The sequence below is a fragment of the Phaethon aethereus genome (assembly GCF_964289735.1).
Source record: "Phaethon aethereus genome assembly, chromosome: 11".
NCBI lineage: Eukaryota > Metazoa > Chordata > Aves > Phaethontiformes > Phaethontidae > Phaethon > Phaethon aethereus.
The window spans coordinates 11242329-11262108 of NC_138587.1; the positions used below are offsets into that span (position 1 = coordinate 11242329).

At 57.6% G+C, this 19780-nt stretch overlaps 2 protein-coding genes across 5 annotated transcripts in view; both read right to left on the bottom strand.

Annotated features, from left to right (window-relative positions):
• Window positions 1-837: 837 nt before the first annotated feature.
• On the bottom strand, window positions 838-7151 carry CPNE9 (copine family member 9; the record flags this gene model as incomplete). 3 transcript variants are annotated; one of them, XM_082004678.1, is made up of 20 exons in its annotated part: window positions 838-990; window positions 1105-1178; window positions 1333-1390; window positions 1468-1570; window positions 1688-1815; window positions 1958-2139; window positions 2223-2269; window positions 2526-2587; window positions 2690-2743; window positions 2810-2885; window positions 2995-3036; window positions 3390-3494; window positions 3575-3678; window positions 3794-3857; window positions 4054-4130; window positions 4767-4806; window positions 4988-5091; window positions 5358-5404; window positions 5489-5529; window positions 7075-7151. In XM_082004678.1, 20 exons carry the CDS (start codon window positions 7149-7151, stop codon window positions 838-840), a joined length of 1638 nt encoding a protein of 545 aa, XP_081860804.1. The 3 variants fall into 3 exon arrangements, with proteins under 3 accessions (XP_081860804.1, XP_081860803.1, XP_081860802.1); XM_082004677.1 differs by having other exon boundaries at window positions 3348-3494; XM_082004676.1 differs by having other exon boundaries at window positions 838-1178.
• A 571-nt stretch (window positions 7152-7722) lies between these two features.
• MTMR14 (myotubularin related protein 14) overlaps window positions 7723-19780 on the bottom strand; it is a gene marked incomplete at both ends in the record, with an annotated part of 33360 nt that continues 21302 nt past the window's right edge. For both annotated transcript variants that reach the window (XM_082004675.1, XM_082004674.1), the window contains 3 exons: window positions 7723-7900; window positions 11132-11287; window positions 19219-19395. In XM_082004675.1, the coding sequence (XP_081860801.1) occupies window positions 7723-7900; window positions 11132-11287; window positions 19219-19395 (511 nt within the window). The remainder of the gene's footprint in view (window positions 7901-11131; window positions 11288-19218; window positions 19396-19780) is intronic.

Here is a 19780-nt window from a genome sequence, read left to right on the forward strand (position 1 = left end):
AGGCGGGGAGCGGGGAGGCCCCGGGGAGGCCCCGGGGACGTCGGCGGTGGCCTGGTCGCGCCGCGCCGGCCGAGGCGAATCTGCCGCTCCGAATCACAGGCGCCGCCGCTGCCGCTCGGCATCCCCGCCCCGGCCCGCCCGGCCCCAGCACGGCAGAAGGCCCGGTTGGAGCAGTTTATTTACAGCCGATAACACGGTACAGATCCCGTCTGCCCGCCCGCCGAGCCGCCCCGGCACCGCGTGGCTGCAGGGTCTGGTCCCTCACAGCAGGGCCCTGCTGAGGGCTGCGGGGCAGGCTGCGGGGCAGGCTGCGGGGCAGGCTGCGGGGCAGGCAGGCCAGCGCTAGGGCACCAGAGCCGGAGGACCCGCTGAGCTGCGGGGTGCGGGCAGGAGCAGGGTGCAGGCAGGAGCAGGGCGCAGGCAGGAGCGCGGCGAGGCCCCCTGCCCCAAGCAGCTGGTGGGGCTGAGACCCCCGGCGTGCACCCAGCCCCAGGGCCAGCCTCCTCTCCGGGGCAGGGAGCCGGGCAGCCCTCCAGGGGGGACACACCGTGGCCCCCCCCAGCCTGTGCCCGGGCACCGGCACTGCCCTACAGTCTGAGCTGGCCCTGCTGTGTCGGGGCATCGCTGCCAGCTGGGCCAGAGGAGGGGGTGGCCGGGGATGTCCAGCCCCATGGTCTTGCTGCCAAAAGAGAAAGGTCCCAGCCCTGTTCACCAGCCACAGCAGCTCATTATCACTCTGGGGGGGGCTGTATCTCCATGGCTAAGCCTTGGCCACCAGCAGAAGAAAGGTGACACATGTCCTTGCCCCTTTAGCCGGTCCCAGAGCCCATGGAGGAGCTACTGGGGGTCTGCCCGGCGAGGCTTGATGTCACGGGTCTTCATGTAGGAGAGGAGCTGCTCAGGGATCTCAGCCAGCACGTCCTTGGCCAGGCGGGCCATGCTCAGCACCTGGTTTCCTGAGTCATCCACGTAATCCCGGAACGGCACAAACTTCGAGGGAAGGAAGTTTGCAGCCCGGTTGGAAACAACTCTGCAGCTGCAGGGGTCAGCAAGGGGCTGAGCATCTCTCGCTTGTGGTGGGACTGGGCTCAATGCCAGTGTTACCTGTACGATGTCCCTCTCGGCGAAGCGTCCCCGGGAAGACACCCGCACCTCGTCACCATCCAACTCCTCCATGGCTGGGGGGTGACAGCCAGTGTCACCGAGCCTCGGTGGTGTTGCCACCAGGGACGGAAACACCATCCCTTCCTCCGGGAAGGACGCCTTTGGCGTCTCAGAGGAAGGGATGGTGTTTCTTTCCCCCTTCTCTGGTGTTCCCAAGCCCCAGCTCACCCTCAAACTCAGCTGGACCCACTCCCACGATGATGATGGACATGGGCAAGGCAGAAGCCTGTGGAACAGAGGCAGGGTGGCAGCCGGGGAAGCACCCGGCATGGGGTGAACTCACGGTGATGAGGGTGCACTCACAGTGACAATGGCTTCCTTGGTCTGCAGCATGTCGGAGATAACGCCGTCAGTGATGATGAGGAGGACGTGGTACTGCGAGCCGTCAGTCACCTGGGCGGCCGCCCTATGGGGACAAGGGATGTGCTCCCTCCAGCAGCCCCACTGGTGTGGACAGCCGGCCCCACTGTGGGACTGGTGGCATTTGGGGACAGCAAAGAGGACAGAGTCCCCCGGTGCTCACCCAGCCACCTGGTTGATGACAGGGGCAAAGTTGGTGGGACCATAGAGCTGGACAGTGCGCAGGCTCTGGAGGTAGGACTCCAGCACGCCCTCAATACCGGCACAGCTGGGGTTGTCCGCGTTGTTGTTCTGGGAGACAGGGACAGGCGCTTGGAGGGGGACCACAGCTCCCCGTGTCCCCCCCCAGCTGCGGGATGTCAGGGCAGGATGCAACCAGCGTGGGTGCTCCCCCCCACAGCCTGCTGTGGGCACCCCCCACCCCAGGGCACACCAGTGGGAACTGGTGGGAGATCTTGCCGTCGGGTGGGAGTTTGGCGCCAAAGCCGTAGGCGGGGAAGAGCTTGTCGCTGTCATAGTCCTGGATGATCTCCCCCACTGCCTTCAGCGCCAGGGCGTAGGCACTCAGCTGGTAGGGGCTCGCATAGTGCAGCGAGGTGGGCTGCGACGGCATCCCTGCGGCACAGCACCCATCAGCACCCATCCCACAGCTGGCCCCATGGCCATGGGGACACCCCACCCCCACCGGCTGCACTCACCGTTGGATGCTGTGAAGTCGATGGCGACGGTGAAATTCAGCTGTGTCCTTGGGGGGAGAGCGAGGGAGGCTGCTGGCCCCACAGCATGGTGTGTCCCCCCACCCCTTCCCAGGACCCATTGCCTGCCCCCCCTTCCTCAGCCACTACCCCACAGCCTGGGTCCACCATCCTGCACCCCCTTGCCAGCCCCACTGCCCCTGGTCACCCCAAGGCTGCACCTGTGCTGTCACCACCGCCCTCACCCCAAGACCCTCGCCCATGGGGGGTCTTGGGGAGCCGGGGGGCATCTCGCCCCCCACTCACCCGCCCCGGATGTAGTCAACGAAGGTGAACTCAGACTCAACGGAGAAGGAGAGCAGTGTCACCTGTGGGCACGGGGGGGGTCAGACTTGGTCCCCCCCCAGCAGCGTGGGGGTCAGAGACAGACACCCCAGCAGGAGCCCCAGGAGCACCCCAGCCCCACTCACGGTGCCAGAGTTCACATATTTCTTCTTCTTGCATTTCTTCCTGGGGTTTAGCACCTGTGGATGCAGGGATGGGTTGGCCCTGGTGTGGGGTGTCCCCCCTCCTCCTGCCCCCCACCCTACCTCGTACACCGTGAACTGGCTCTGCGCTCGGGAGAGCTCCCTGTAGCTGGTGGCAAACTCCCCAATGAAGTCGTGGCTGCGGTAGGAGCGCAGGGTCAGCATGGCCAGGCACCCCGGTGAGGGGCAACCTGGGAAGTGGTGGCAGCACCCCAATGTCCCCTGCCACCCCACGGCCACGGCCTCACCTCCCATCCCGGTCCCAGTCGTACACGTCTATCTTCACTGTCCTGAAAGCAAAGGCAGGCAGAGGGTGAGCCACCGGCCTGGCTGGCATCACCTCCCCAGCCCCCCTGGTTTGGGGACACCCAGCCCCACAGCCCACCCTGCAGCGAGCACCCTGCCCGCCAGCTGCCGTCAGAGCCGCCCTGCCTGCATCTCTGCTGGGAGGGAAGTGGGAAATTTGGGTCATGGCAGGGGCCCTAGAAAGGAGGGGGCCTTTATGTAATTTGGGTTGCAGAAGAGAAAAAAAACAACAATAAAGACCCAATTCTGAGCTGCCTGGTGCTGCGGGGCCAAACCCACGAAGAGATGCTCATACCCTGCTCTGGCCCCACGGCTGCCCCTGTCCCCGTCCCCATACCGGTCGTAGTCGCCGTTGCAGAGGGCACGCACGGGGATGGTGAAGGGCTGCCACACCGGGTTGAGCGTGTTCTTCACCACCTCTGTCTTATGGCAGATGGTGAAGCTGCGGGGACAGGGCAGGGTCGGGGTGCGCCATACGGCAATGCCGGCACCCTGCCTGCCCCACTGGCCCCCCACGCTCACGTGCCATCCTCATTGCTGCGGTAGAAGACGAGGAAGGGGTCAGATTTTCCAAAGAAGTCCTTCTTGTCCAGCTTGTTGGCACACAGCTGCATCGTGACGATATCCTGGGGATGGGGACCGTCACCGCTGACCACCTCCTCACCCCCGGCCCCAGCAGCCGCCCGTGCCAAGGTGGCTGTGCAGCCCCTGTCTCGCCACTGCCAGGACATGGGTACTCACCCGGCAGTTGCTCAGCTCCTCAGCCAGCAGCAGGATGGTCCCACATCGCTTCCCTGGGACCCCCCTGCGACCAGAGGCACCTGGTCAGCTTGGGGAGGAGTACAGGACAGGGGCAGGAGGTGGGCTCATGCCCCACGGCTGGCGCTCGGCAGCGTGGCTGCTGTCCCCAGCAGGGGATGCGCAGGGAGGGGTCCCATGGGGCAGGTGGCTGGGGACACGGTGTGGGACCCCCCCTTGCCGCGATGCAGGGCGTGACTCACGTGAGGGCTCTCTCCAGGCGGCCCCGCTGGGACCCGATCACCTCCCCCAGCGCCACGAACGCCTGCCCCAGGAAGTCCTGCGCCCCGAGCACAGTGCCGTGAGACCCCGGGGGCTCCTGCCCCAGCCCCCCCTCCTCCACCCCTTGACCTCCCAACGCACCCACGGGACCTGCCACCCCACTGCCCTGGGGCCACCCCAGATGTCCTGAACCCACCCTGTGCCCCAAGAGCCACTCTCCATCCCAGGACTCATCCTGCACCCCCAAGGCCACCCCAGGTGCCCTCCCCATGTGCTCTGGACCCACCCTGTGCCCCTCAAGCTATCTCACAGCCCTGGACCCACCCTGTGACCTCCCAGAGCCTCCCCACATGCCTGGCCCCATCCCTCCAGAGCCACACCACATGCCCTGGACACATTCTGCACCCTTTGGGCCACCCCTGTGGTGTGTCCTGGCCCCATCCTGCACCCTGCCCCACCAAGCACCCCCACGAGGGCTGGGTTCCCAGGGCTGAGCAGGGCTGGTCTGTGGCGGGGACCTACCTTCTGTCAGTCCCCATGGGGCATGGAGAGATGGATAGTGTGTTAGAGCCCCCCAAGGTCCGGGGCATCTGTTGCCCTGACAGCACCCACATGGGGCACAGCCTCAGGATGCCCCACCACGGCATCACACCGGGGTGTCACCGCGCATTCCCCCGGCACGGGCTGCTCTCACCTGCTTTAAAATGGAGCAGCTCTTGGAGTCCACATTGTAGCTGGTGGAGGGAGAACAGAGCCCTGAGCTGGTTCCTGGAGGGTGCCCCAGCACGCAGCCCCTCTTCCCCACCCATCCGGGCTTTTTGCTGCCATATCCTTTTTTATTGTTATTTATTACCAACCCAGTGCTTTGTTCCACCCTGAGCCGGGGCTGGGCCCTTCCCTGGCCACCCTACTCACACGTCGAAGCGGAGGTTTTGCTTCTCCTCAAAGTAGTAGTCAAGGACAAACTTGCGGACAAAGTCGGGGTTCAGGGTGTTGTCAATCACCTCGGTGCGCCCGAACTGGGGAGAGAGGGATGAGGCCGGCCCCACTTGCCCTGGCCACCTCCCTGGGATCCCCCCCGCCATCGCAGCTGCCCCAGCGCTAATCCCAGCAGAGGGATTAGTGCTGCCAGTGGGGCCAGATCATTAGTGTGGACGTGGGTGGCCATACGGGCCCATTTAACTCAGCTGGGGATTAGCCGGAAACGGGGGCACTGGGGGTGGCAGCACCCCCGGCATGGGGCTGGGAGCATCCCTAGGGACCAGGCGAGAGGGGCCGTGCTCACCTCCTTCCACTCGCTGCTCCCCGAGCCCTGCACGAAGAGGACCACCACTGCGGAGAGAGGAGCGGAGCCAGGCAGCTGTGCTATGCCAAGCCAAGCCTGTGCCGTGCCCCCTGCCCAGCCCTGCCACCCACCTGGGTCAGACTTGGAGAAGGTGTCCATGTCCAGCAGGTTCCTGGGGGGATGGAGCCGGGTGTGAGCCACCCTGGGTGCCACCCACCCAGCCCCACAGTGGGTCCCCATGTCCTCCCCTGATCTCGGGACTGTACTATGCCAGAAGGCCATGCCAGCACCAGGGACCAAGAGCCCTGGCACTCCAGGGGAACATGCTGACTGCCACCGCCGGTTTCGGTGGGACAGCGGGGCGAGTGGGGAACAGCGTCTCCAGTGCTGACGATGATTGAACATGACAGGGAACCCATTTAGAGGATGAAACCTTCTCCGTGCTGCTGCTGCCAGCTGAGTGCCTGCCGCACCCCGGCAGCAGGAGTGCAGCTAATGGCGGGGCACAGAAGTGAGAAGAAAGGAGACACTTCGAGCAGGGGCTGGGCGGGTGGAAGGGACCAGCTCCGTGCCCCTGATGCAGCTGCTGCCAGAGCGATTGATCCTCATCCTTTTGCATGGTGTGACATTGGGAAGCACCAGGGGCCACGGCCGGGGTGGCTGCAGTGTGGGCTGGGGCACGGCTGGGGCTATGGGGCTCAGTCAGCTCCCCTGGCCCCAGTGCACAGGGCTGGGGGCACAGGGGAGAGACTCCCAGGGCACCCCCAGCAGCCCTAGATGGGTCTGAGATTTTGGGGGGTTGCGAAGGCAGAGCCAACCCCTGCCCTGGGCGGTCTCCAGGTGCAAACCCTGGCCCCTGCCTGGAGATGCCAGGCCCCACAGCCCCACTGCCCGGAAGGGCTGGCAAGGACTCAGCCACAGAGAGGGACACGGCAGTCCCTGGCCCAGGCTGGAGTTTGCAGAGCTCGGGGCCAGGCCAGAGCGGCTGGGCTGGGCAGGGGGCTTTGCAGGGCCAGCCGCAGGCCTTCCCTGTCCCCCCGGCATGGGGGATGCTGCTGCCCAGGAGGCCGCGGGTGCCGGTCCCCGTGGGCGGGACACCCCAGCCGTGGGCAACCAGGGCAGCAGTGCCTCTCCCGGGCTATATTTAGCCGCGGACAGACTGGCTCTGCAGCCGCCGCTTGCCCCACGGACCCTGCCAGGAGCTAGAGGCACTGAGCAGCCCCTCGCCCGCAGCCCCTGTCCTGCCATGGGCCAAGGCTGACCCACTCCTGGCCCTGCTGCCTCGCTCGGGGCTCGCGGAGCTGGGCAGGGGCGGGCAGCCTGCCTGCAGCCAGCACCGGCACCCCACGCCCCACCAGCATCACTCTGAGTGGGGCTGTCCCACGCCCCTGCCCCGGGTAAGGGCAGCGGGTCCCTCCAAGCAGCTGTGCCCGGTGCCAACATACCCCGGGACCCCGCGGAGGGGACGGGACCTCTCCCCAAGCGTGGCGGCCGGGCAGCGCGGCGCCGGGCACACTCCGTGGCACTAAGCGGTGCCTGGGTAGCGAAAGGGGACTCGCAGCCCACATCCCCCCCTCCCTGGGGCCGGGGGGGGCTGACGAGCGGGCAGCAGAATGCTGCGGGACACTGCCACCCCGCAGCGCATCCCCTCGCCTTTCGCAGCCCCCCGCGGCCGGGCACCAGCCCCCACCCGCCCCGCCGCTGCGTTCCGGCTCACCGGCAGGACACGGTGAGCTCCACCTTCGTGCCCGGCACGCTGCCGGCCGCCGGCTCCAGCGCTCCCGGAGACGCCATCCCCGCCCGGCCGCCGCCGCCGCTCCGCGCCGCCTCCTCCCGCGCCGCCGAGGCGGGCGCGCCCGGGGGCGGGCACGGCACGGCACAGCCCCGCCGCCCCGGGGGGCTCGGCGCCGGGGTCCGGCCCGACCCGCGACGGCTCAGCCCCGGGGGGGTGGGGGTGGTACACGGCGACTTCGGCTCCGCTCCCCAGCCCGGTGTGGTGGAGGTTCAGCCCCGACTCCCGCCCCGCTGGGGGCTCCCCTCGGCCCCGGCTCGACGCTATTTCGGTGCCGCCGCTCCCGGAGCGTGGGCCGGGCTATTTATAGCCGCTCCCGCCGCCGCCGCCCCCCAGCTCGGCCCCGCCGCCCCCCGCCCGCAGCCCGGACAGGAGGCAGGAGCAGGCACGGCTCGGGTGTCTTTACTGCAGAGACGGGCCGTGGGCCGCCCACGCTCCCCCAGCCCCAGGCAGGGGCAGGCAGCAGCAGCGCTGGGTGCCCCAGGGGCCCGCACGTGGAAGAAGGTCCCAGCCCGGCCAGGGGGTCCCACCAGCCCAACTTCTCCAAGGCAGAGCGGTCCGGGAACGCTGCACTCAGAGCGTGCTGCTGCCTCTCAGTCCCACGCCCCGCACGAACTGCTCGAGAAGGCCGCCGATGGCCCCCGAGGGGCTGGGGGGCACGGCCTTCAGGCCGATGGTCCGGCTGTAGCTGGCCAGAAAGGCAGAACGTACTTCTTCCAGCCGGGACTCACGGTCGCTCGCTGACACCAGCCTAGGAGAGAGAAGGGGATGGTCAGCAACTGCAGCCATCCCTCTCCCCACCCCAGCTCTCACTTCCGACGTGGGGCAGGAGGCTGGCAGCAGGGCTGGGGCTCTGCCCACGGCGCCCGTGGGGCCATTGGGGCTCAGCTGGCTCCAGCAGCCAAGGCAGCACCAGCCCCAACAAGCTCCGGCTACAGCAGCTGGTGCCAACCCAATCCAACCCAACGCTTTTCCCATGGAGCCCTCGCAGCCCCAGCCTCCTGCCCCCCCCGTGTCTTCTCCTTCACCACCCCCCCAGTTTTTCCCACCACCACAGTGCTTACGAGGGCCCAGTTCATACAGAAAGTGCTGACGTCCGCTCCTGGGCCAGCTCCCTCCCCTCCCTGCACAGCAGTCCCAGATGGAGCCTGTCCACATGTGCCATGCCCAGACAGTCGCTTTCCAATCTATTTGCAATCATCCCTCGGACCGGCCCCAGCCTCTGGCACTTATGCCAGCACAGACAGCTTTGTGGAATGGGGGATAAGAGGGAGCAGACAAGGTGAGAAAAGCCCCAAAGGAGTGCTCCAGCCATGGAAAGAGGAGAGTTGAGCGGTGTTTTACTTCTGCTCGCCAGCACAGCTGCTCTCTGCAAGCAGGATGGCTGCGTGCGGAGTAGGGCACAGCTTCCCCTGGGACCTGCTCTCCTCTCCAGCTGATCCACACACCTGGGTAGGGGCGGGGGGAAGAGAGCAGAGGGAAGGCAGTATTTCAGTTGAGGAGGCAGAGGAAAGCAAGACTAGGGTTCAGAGGCAGCTGTTCCAACCGCCCCAGCCTGAAACAGTCCTTGCCCTGGCACCTCTGCAATGTGCCAGTGGTTCCCAGAGAGAATAAGACATTCCTCAAAGGTCACTCCAAGGGCACAGCACAAACCTTCCCCATAAAAAATTCTCTTTAATCTCTCCAGCGCCTGGGCTGGCTATAAATTGGCACAGCTCATTTGAATGGAAGTGTTAACCACCCACAGCCAACAGCTTTGGTCCGGAAACAGCAGCAAGAGGATATGGTGGGAGGCCTATAAACAGTAAGCGATGCCGAGGCAGCCAACCAGGCCGCTGTTTACAGTGTCTGATAATAAAGAGAAGCCAGAGGGCAAAGGAAAAAGGCAACATATCTAAACACATTAAAAAGATGCTTTTTTGGCAACCTAATTAGGATGTGGAACTCACAAACCTGCTTGCATTAAAAATAAGCTACATTAAAGCAGGACTTACTTGCACCTGAGCACAGTGATCACACACAGAGGTAAGCAAGGGCGTGCAGCAGTTAGGTCCCCCATCTTCTGGCTCTCGCACCTCTTTACAGGGCAGATTTTTGTATTTAGATTTTTAGGTTTCTTTTATGGAGCAAGACACCCCAAGGCACAGGGTAAAGCATCTAGCTACTGCCCAACACCAGGCCCTGCAGACCAGCTGCACCATTTCACTCCGAGCAGTTCAACCAGGGAGACAGGCCACGCTTCCTTGCCAAATCCACGGCGCTCTGCCCTGCGACACTTCCTACAGCCTGCCTGCTCCTCTGCAGCTTGGGGTGCAGGATGAGAGTAGGCTGTCAAAGCCCCAGCTCAAAGTAAGCCCTGACAAGCCCCACACAAGCACAAGAAGTAGGCTGTGAAAAGCATACCTTCGTCAAGCTGCTGCCAGCTGAGATGTAAAGTGGGAACTTAAATGGAATTTAATTTTCTAAAAACTCATACTGTGTTGCAAAAAACTGGGATAAAACCACAATGGGCTTCTGAGCAAACAGAGCTGATGCAGAGCAGAGAGAGAGGGGAGGCCTTGGGTCAAGCTCAACACAACGTCCTTTGGAACTCTTCATGCTTTCCAAGCAGTGCCTGGTTCCAGCACCCACAGTCGAGCGGTCCCGAGCCCCCGTGCACCCTGCAGCTCCAGTGAAGAGCTGAACAGGGCAAAGCACTTAGAGCATCTGCTGCATGCCCACATGAGAAGCACCACTGCTGTTCCCCTCCCTTTGAACTGGGCTGTCCCAAGCAGCCTGACTCCAGTTGGCAGATTCAGAGCTCAACTTCAAATCACATTTCTCTGTACGGAATTCCCTATTCTGACATTAGATCCAACTCCAAGAAGGGCAGCAACAACTTGCTGGTGATCAGTAGCCACCAAGCACAGCCAGGTTTAGGGCACAGAAAACACTACTGCAGTGGCCCATCCTTCAGTCCCTTCTACTCCTTCAACAATCTCCAAACAACTATGGCAGCAGCACAGCGTGTCCTCGTGAAAGGAGGAGAGCAAATCCCAGCCAGGCCACATCTGACATCCCTTGCAATTCTTCAATCTGCCAGTTCATGGGTCTTGCAGCTTAATCATAACTTGGGAGCGGCTGCCCTGCTCAGCAGCACAGCACACAGCCACACAAGAAGGCGAGCCAGGGCAGCTAGCCTGTCTCACAGGAGACATTGGTTTATCACATCGCTTGCCCTCTGCCTCTGAAGCACGTACTCCGAACTCAGTAAGGGAGCACAAGCGTTTGGCAGCACAGCTCCAGCACAGCCAGCTAGCAGCAGATCCTGATCTGCCATTTCAGTTTCTTGATGGAGAGTTTGCAGCCTGAAGGCACAAGCAAAGGTTCTCCTCTAACAGCAATTAAAGCGCATCTCCTGTCTTTCAAGCTTCCACAGAGATGGCTTTCTATTTGGGGAGGAACATTTGCCTCCCAGCCATTTTACACGGCAAGATGCAGGGTCTCTGCTGCTCCGCACTGGCTAGACGCAGCACCTGCAAATGATGCTGCATGTGGTCAGACAAAAAATCGGGATGACAGAAGGAAAGCCCCTCTCTTACTGCAGCAAGACTCTGACCCCAGCAAGGAGACGGAAATGAGCAAGATCCAAAAGCAAGAAAATCTGGGTTACCAGTCCTGTCCTGACAAACATGCATCCTCAAATGCACTCAATTATGCCCAAATTCAGCATCTTCAGGGTAGAGAGAAAAACCTCTTCTTCCTACAAGAAGCAAAGCGCCTCCCTGTCATTTGGCAGAGAAAATGCCGGTTTCTTTCCAAGTTCAGCATAAGCAAAGAGTGCTCAGTGACTCGATTTGTGGATGGAAAGCATCAAGGCAGGAAAGACGGGACAGCTTGTTATGGGCTCCCAGGCTTCTACAAAAGTGCCAGGGTGATAAAGTTCCAGTGCTCACAGCCAGCCGAGAGACCCAAGGAGAGATCCTGCATTTGAGACACTTACAGACAAGTGCTAGGGAACTCATCCGGGAAGCTGCAAGGGAGAGAGGCGTCTGCGCTCAGGATTGCCTGCTCCCGAATACTGCCACACCCTGTCACCATCTGCCAGCTGCCAAAGTCTGTGGAAACGGAAGATCCGGGCAGAGAATGGTCCGCCGATCTGGGGCAGAGAGAGAGGGAGACGGCGCAATCAGTCAGGTCATTCAGCCGCATGCCTTTCACTATTGTTGGTGCCAGGGACCTGCCAGGCTGACTGCCAGCAGCGCCTGTGCCAGCAGCTTTGATACTCTTGGGACCAGGGTGCAACATGCAGCTCTGGCTGGGCCCCAGGCCAAGCCTTTCCTTTGAAAGCGAGGGAAGAGCCAAGCTGGCTAGGGCTGACAAAGCAGCAGGAGCACACCAGGAGCCGGACAGGACAGAGCCAGCAAGAAGCAGATGGCCATGCAGAACTGTGAAACCTGTTAGCGAGATGCAACGGCGTGTCCTGCCCCGGATCCCTCACAGATGTGGACGTCGTGCTGTACAAGCGACATCCCCCTGTTGCTTGTTGTACCTGTTAGCACATCCCAGGGCAGTGGCAAGGCCTGACAGAGAATCAAGGTTGTGACTTGGTTAGTGCTGAGGAAGACTTAGAGATCCTTGGTCTGGCAGCCATTAGAAAGCAGATCACTCCTGAGGCATTGAATACCAGATCTGAACAGAGCCAGTCACTGCTTGAGGCATCCCCAGGGCACCCCCTCCCGCCAGCATCTGAAGATCTTTTCATTCCTATGTTAGAAGAATGGACTGTGCCAGAAGCCACGTAGCAAAACATCTTTGGGACAGGAAAAATAGCCAAGGGATGATAATTGTTTGATGTATGCAGCCTCCCACCAGGAAAGGGGGGAGCATGAAATATGATAAGTCAATCTGAGTTCCTCCAAAATCTCAGAGAAGAGGGCACAATCACTTGAGACAAACCCAGAGCTCTTGGCTTCCATGGAGCAAGCAATTACTGTGCCCCGCTGCACAGTGGAGTGTACATAGCTGGAAGCACAGCCTGTGGCAGAGCTACTCAATTACACACTACCAAGATCTTCTGGATAATTTATCTGAGATCTGCTGGGCAGATAGCAGTGCACCAGCTCCAGCTCTGCTGGGCCAGGTACTTGCAACGCTGTCTTCACAGCTAAGAATAGCAGTGGCGCACTGCAGCTGCTCCCCAAGAGACCAGGAGAAAGACAGCATCTCCCACAGCAAGAAGGACCTCAGCGAGACTGGAAGGCGAGGGTGGAGGGAGATGCACAGCAAGAAACCTATTTGCAATCTCAATCTAATTCCAAGCCTGCCATTTAACTAGCCTGATCAATATGGCCAAGTTTGAGAAGTTTGAAACGTGGTACTGAGCTGGCTGCACAAGCAGAGAAGAGGAAGTCACACAGCTCCTTGCATGTCAGCTTTGCATCACAGTGGTGACACTCCCACAGCTGCAGTTTGAGGGTAACACCGCTGTCTGGAAGTTCAGGCTCTGGAAGGGCATCACAGCAACAAATGGGAGGAGCAGAGCTTCACTTGCCATGCATAGCTCTTGTTCTCTGGCTGTTCGATGAACTGAGGAATGAGGTTCAGAGAGGTGCCGTGAATGTGAAGTATTGGGAGAACCCGTTCTTGCAAAAGGTCTTTTTCCTAGAGCATGTAACACTGCAGCCAGAATAAGGGCATGTCACTGAAAGCAGAACTGCAGCACATACTCTTAGAAAGACCTTCTGGAGATCAGACAGGGTTAACCTTTCCTGGGATGCAAGGAATTCATAAAGGGAACAGCTGTTCAGTGACATTGACCTCTCTCCCTGCCTTTGGAAGATAAAGCAGAGGAAGTCAGCATGAGGGAGGAGAGGAGGCAGAGCGTTTGGGCCCAGAGTATGGTGTCATGCTAGAAGCACAGTGGGAACAGTGCAGGAAGCCAGGGAGAAGCATACGAGAAGCGTAGAGGAACATTGCTTCAGTACAGAGGGAAGAGGAGGGTGTCACCTCCCTGAGAGTACAGCACAGCCAGGCAGGAAAAGTGGGAGTGTCACACAAAGGGACAAGAATTTGAGCTAAAGCAGGGAAGAGGTCTATAGAGGGCTTTGGCAGAGGTAAAGTAGACAGGGACATCGTTCCTGACAGAAAAGAATAATGAGTTGCCAGAAGATAGGTTTGGGACTAGGCAGAAACAAGGGTTTTGAAGAGGGCAAATCCAGATGGCAGAGGAGGGCTTGGGGTATGGCAGGATCTCCAGGTAAAGAGAACTCAACAGAGCTCTGCAGTTCTTGCAAAGGGAGAGCATAGTTTCAGCAGCCTGCCTGGGAGACTCTGCCCATAGGGCAAGTGAAGGAACAAGACATGATCCAGGGCACCAGGGACAGTAAAAATGTCCCTCTGCCCAGCATCAACAACCACACTGGTCAGATAAGTCTGTGTTAAAGAAGGTGCGCAGAAAATTGTTTCCTGCGTCAGGTGTGTGGCTTCCATGGTTGTCAGCTGAGATTAGACTGACCTTGTACCACCTCTGAGGGGTGGATCAAGCCACCTCTTGAATCCTTTCTTGGACAAGCTGATAAAAGCATCGCACACCTTCTGCAAGACTGACTCTCAGTGGCTCTCTAACCCATGCCTGACCCTGTCAAGCAGCCATGTGCAAACTTGGCAATGCTGAAACATTACGCAAACAGGCCCATTCCTTCTCAGTGCTGGCCACACTGCAGAGAAGGGCAGGTGTGTAGGACGTGTGGCTCTGTGACTGGCCCTGCAAAAAGGCCCATGTGTTCCCAGACTCCCTGTCGCTTGTCTTTGATCCACTTGCAACAACAGGGAACCTGATCCCAAAGTACAGGCCTCAGAGATTGCTTGACTGCGTCCATCAGTGCTGAAGTGCCACATGGCAGGTGCTGCTTCAGGCAGCTAGGAATTAGTCAAATCACATCTAACCTAATAGCACAGGAGTCTAAGAGTTTAAGGCAGCCAATTCTGTCTCTCACCTCCAGGCAACAGAATAAACACTTGTCAATTAATTGAATAAACTGATTGACTCTGCAACAAGTCCAGGTCATCTCTCTCTCCTGGCTTAGATATCTGAGCCCAGCCAGCAGAGCTGAGACACTGTGGCACACTTTCCCCTCTATCCCCAATGCCTTCCCAAGGCAGGCTCCTGAGGAAGTGTCAAAACCAACATGCGTCTTGAACACCCAGGCTGGGTGAGACAGGCAGGGAAGGCAGGGCATGGGAATTCTTGCGTTTGCACTGCCAGGGCAGCAGAGCTTCTTAAAAGCTGAGCTTGGCTTGAGACCAAGACCAGATCTCTACGGTGACTGTATCCCAGTGCAATCCAGTCAATGCTAGAGGTGAAAGTCTTCCTGTGATTTCTATCCCTGAAGGTTCCTTGTAAAGTCTTGCTGCAGAGGCCCACAAAGGGCTTCAGTGAGGCCCCCAGAGCAAGTTGGGGCTGCTGGGGCACCAGGACCAGTCCCCAAGCCTGCAAGAACAACAGGTTTGCAATACATTACAGCCGTGCCAGAGGCTGGCTAGCTGCAAGGGCAGTGTGGAGGGTCTTGGGAAGCAGCTGGATGACTACAGCAAAGCCGATGCAGTTAGGAAAGATGAGATACAGCAAGTCTTCAAGTTGCTGTCGCTGCCACAGACATCTAATAGCAGACAGAAAGAGAATGAAAGTGAGCTTCACACACCCACCTCTTCAGGTCCACGAGTGGGAAGAAACTCCCTCAAAAGTGCAAGATTAACAAAATTAGATTAGCAAAACAGAGATGAGCTGCAAGCTGTTCCTTCACACAAGGAAGGACCCCTCGCAGACCATAAACTGGCAACTCCTAGCCTGGAATGGTTCCTATTAATTAGGTCAGTGCTTCCCATGCAACATGCTGCACAAGATAGAGTATTTCAGAGCACATGGACACTTGCTTACCCAAGGAGAGCCAATACTGGTGGCAGAGCAACATTTCTTAATACGTAACTGAGGCGAGTGCCAAGTGCCCAGCAGCTAGGCTCTCATTCTGCCCTGTGCTACCTCCACTCACCTGCCATATTTCTACACACCTAGGACTACCTGGGAAGCAGCTCATTTGCCAGCATATACTCTGTGCCTCAAATTGAAGCGTTAAGTAGGTACTGTACATGCAGACAGACTGCGGTAACCTGGAGTAAAGGGCAGCCCTTCCCACCTTTGCATGGGAAACGCTGCCAAGGAGTACTTGGCAGAGAGCTGTACTGAGTGCCCTGGCTGAATCCCAGGCAGCTATCTACAGGCTGTGTTAGTGCCTTAACAGCCTGAGCAGCCAGTCCTCTGTGAGCCCAGCTGCTTTTGATTGCGGCACAGCCACGTGCCAGCCAGCAAGCACATTTTGTGGCATAGTCATGCAGTAATTCCAGTAAACATTCCTGTAAACAATTCCTGTCCTGCTGCGGTCGCTATCCCAAGTAGCCACATCGCAGGTACAGCTTCCAAGCCAGGCGGCTGTAAGGAGCAAGACACATGGTGCACATGCAGTCTTACCACTGCCAACAAAACACCCAAAGCCACAGGACAGCAGCTTCTCTGTCCCCCTCTGCGCTCACTGCACTCCCTCCAGACCCGCACTGGAACCGCCTGCAGCCCTTTAAGTAAGGCAGTTCTCTGTGACTGTTGACCAAAGCAGATCCTCCACAACTGAACTCTGCAGATCTTGACTCTTCAGATCACGGTACTGTGGGTTTTGTTTAATTGACTTAGCAAAAGCACATTCAACCAAAGATTATCCAGCTGCTAATCCACATTAGTCCTATGTGCACACACGCTAAATCCCTGACACAGATACAGGGTTTTTCTGTAGTGTCATGGGACACTTAGACTATTAGTGTCAAATGCAAACACAGGACGTGGTTTACAAGCTGCTATCCACTCGCACGCAGGGAATTTGATTCAGTGCACGCTATCAGCCATACTCAGAGCTCTCTGTAGAACAAGTACCCCCTCTTGTCCTACTCTGCGAATAATCTATGCAGTAACTTCATGCATGTTTGCCCTCAGCAGATGTGATCTTACCATTGCATTGGGATAAGCTAGAAAGACTGCTAGGAATTTGCCTTTGTACTGCTTTGCTTAACAAGAACCATCCCAGGATTTACAGACACCCAGGACCTCTGGATCAGAGCAGGACTTGGAAGATGGGCTGGTGAGGCAATGGCAGCAGCACACTGCTGACATGGCACCACCGGAAGAGGGGCTTGGCTCCCACTCAGCATTTGTGACTCCTTCCTTTAGGACACCCCAATTCCCCTCCCAGGCCCTGCTCATGTCTCTCTGCCAGCTTGCCTTCCCATTCCTTCTGGAGCTCCTGTGCCTTCCAGCACATGGACTAGGCTGTTTACGTGAACTACCTGAAGGGTGCCTGCTGACATTTTACAAGCAACCATTTTTCCTCAACTGCTGCTGTAGTGGTTAAGTGTTTTGTTGCTATAGCCACACAACCAGAGGATTAGGAAGTACAGTAGTTTCTTCATCTTAAGAGCCTTGGGTGTTAGCCTGCCAGCAGCACTGTAGAGATAAAGGTATTTTTGGCATCCTGATCAGTCTCTGTGCTCCAGCCTCTCCATCCTAGTCCCATCATTTTTCAGGGGGTAAAGGGACAGAATTTACCTCTTTCTTCCCTCACAGATACACTCCTTCTCCACCCAAAATGGGACTCTTCCTTCAGGGTGCAAAAATGGTGGCTGAAGGTACTGTGATATCCATTACTTGCATGGAAGTCACCAGACAAATTCAGCCTAACATAGTACAAGCAGGGAGATCAAAGCCAAGTGGAGTGACATAACCCCTCTCTCTGGAGAAAACCTATCATGTTCAGGGCCCAAGAAGTGCAAGCCATGTCAGCGTCTGACAAGGCAACGCATTGTTCGAGGCCTTAGCTAGCAGAGCTGTTAGCAGTGTTACCCCACAGAAGGCAGGCAGGGCACAGTGACTGATCTGGCAATGGACTAGGAAGCAAAGGAGCATGAATGTACCAGAAGACTTGGTTTGAAAGAGAAGCTCAGTTCAGCCGTTGCCTTGACAATTCCACCCACTCCTTGCAGGGTCTCTAGGCTTACTTCCTCCAGCCTATACCCCAAGAAGATCAGGGCAAACCCATGTGACCCCAGAAATAGAGAGCACACAGGTGTACAGTGTCTACCCAGCACGAGTGTAGCAGACTAACCATCTTTGTGTGCAGCTGCTTTCACTGCTTTGGCTTCACAACTGATTCCCTTCTCCTGTCCCCATGCTTCCAGGCTGTGCAAGGAGTTTGATCCCTTTTTATTCCATATTCCCCCATCATGTACTTTTTTCTAGCCCAGCCTTTCACACTGCCTTGTTCACAAAAGTTAACAGTGATTGGGAGTGGACTGGTGCAACCTTGCCGCGTTGAAGGGTTATAAAGGCTTTGTACAATGGTAGAAGCTATCATAAAGGTCAGAAAAATGTTTATAGTGGAATTCAAACACTGACCTCTTACAATGACAGAATACTGCAACTCCTTCTCAGGAATATTTATTTGCCATAGGGAAAAGCCACCCCCAGGGACTCTGGGCCTGGAGAGAACAAGCTTCCCCACCACGCTTGCCTGCTGCCTCAAGCCCTGTGGGTGCTGGTTCTGAACACCTGACACCAACAGGCACCAATTGTCCAAAAGCTTATAGACACTTCGTCCACACACAGCCAGAGGAAAGACAATTGCTGGCTTTACCAACTCTGAGCTCCTGAAATGCAAATCCCAGGGACTGCATACTCAGCCCCCTCCCGTAGTACTCTGCTGCCTACTCTGTTTCTCCTCTTCACTCTTGCAGACCAGAGTCCAGCTGAAGCATTATAAACCGCTTCTTCCACAGCATTGCTGCAAGCTCACTACCAGCCCAGTGCTGAATAGCCTGTCAAGTCTTGGGAATGGCACAAGACCACACACAGGAATTGTGGCATTACTGTCGTGAACAAAAGCAGCCCCCAAGACAAGCTGCTTTCCCTCCTGTATTTTCCTCTCTCCTTGGGAGATTTGTTTCATCTTACAGAGAATGTAGAGGTAAGCCCCAGCAACAACTCAAAAACATCCTATTGATCTCTTTCCCCAAGGAGAACAGTTAGCATCATTTATGAAAACTGTCAGACAGTGCTTTTTCTCTGGAATCAAGAAACTTGGTAAGAAAAAGTCTTATAAATTTTCTATGCTTTACTTGTTTGTCATTTTATTTTCCATGTGATGAGAGAGTACTAAAATTTGGCTGGTGGCTGTTTCTGAAGGGAATCACTAGAAAAAGATTCGTCAGAAAACCTGCAGAGACTACACAAGCGTTTGATGCTGTTAACAGCAACGTCTTATCTAAGAGCCTCTTTATCCCTTGTCGGCCTAAACACATGGTGTTTGCTTCACAGGCTCTGTTCTTTCTTCCCTAGCCTCACTTGCTTGCCCTACCACAGCATCAGACTCCAGAAGGGTGCCAGAATATCCTTTGTTATGGCATGAGATTAGGCTCAGGTCCAGGGTCCCCATTCCCCAGTTGCCCAGCAGGAACACAGAGCCTTCCGGGCGAAATCCTTTGTGCTGGCACAGCGCTCACAGCTTGCGTCCAGCAGATTCTACCTCTGCTTGCCACCAGCACCCAGAGTTTTTCCACCCTGCAGTGTCAGGAAGGTCAGCAAGTGGAAAGGGGGACAGGATAGATGCAGAGTGAGATCTGCTTGGTTTGAAAGGCTTCCTCCCCCACACAAACATGGCCATTTCAAACCCCTGTGGATGCATTTGACAGAGAAAGTGCTGTGAGCTCCAAGCATGCGGGATGCAGAGATGCCAGAGCTCACAGAGTTGAGGCATGTGCTGAGGACAGGCAGAACAAACACCTAGCTGTTATCGGCAGAGTTCCTCACTCCTCTAAATGGGCTGAGGCAGGAGTTTGTGTTTAATGGCCAGCATTTCACACAAGGTCAGGCTAGACAGGAACAGATACAAACCCATGTGCTCCAGGGTTCTCAGAGCCACACAAGTGCAGCCCTGTGTTCCCTTTACCAGACACTCACTTTGCTGAGAAATGCTCTACTCCATCCCATCTCACCTGGATCTGGGCACTTCCAGTGGGCTGCTTCCAATCCTCAGGAAGTTATCAGAATGGGTTGATGAGGAGGAGCTGGAGGACTTGACTTCGACCATCCCTGTGGAAGGCAGCCTGTCTTCAGACTGCTGTGCCCTGCTCCAGAGCACGGCTTGTGGTGACGATGCACAGCTCTTCCTCCTGTGGGATGGAGGACTTGGGTGAGAAAGCTGGCTTTCCCACATACTCCAACTAGGAAGCCTTTCCACAACAGGCTGGATTTTACCCCAGCAGCTATAAGCTCTTGTTCCCAGTAAACCTGCCCTCATCCTGCTCAAGAAACCATGAGTCACACGAAACCTCTCAGTGACAGGGGTACACTGAGCTCAACCCATCTTAGCCCATTCTTTTATAGATCACCATCCACGTCACCTGGAAATCAAAAGACAGGAGAATGCATGAGCCCACACACATACAGTGATTGCTTTGTTTAGTCTAGCTGTAAAAACGCCTCAAGCAAGAGGCCTCCCAGTAGGGAAAGACCATTTCAATCTGCTCTAAACTCTACAAAGTGTATCAGCAGAGA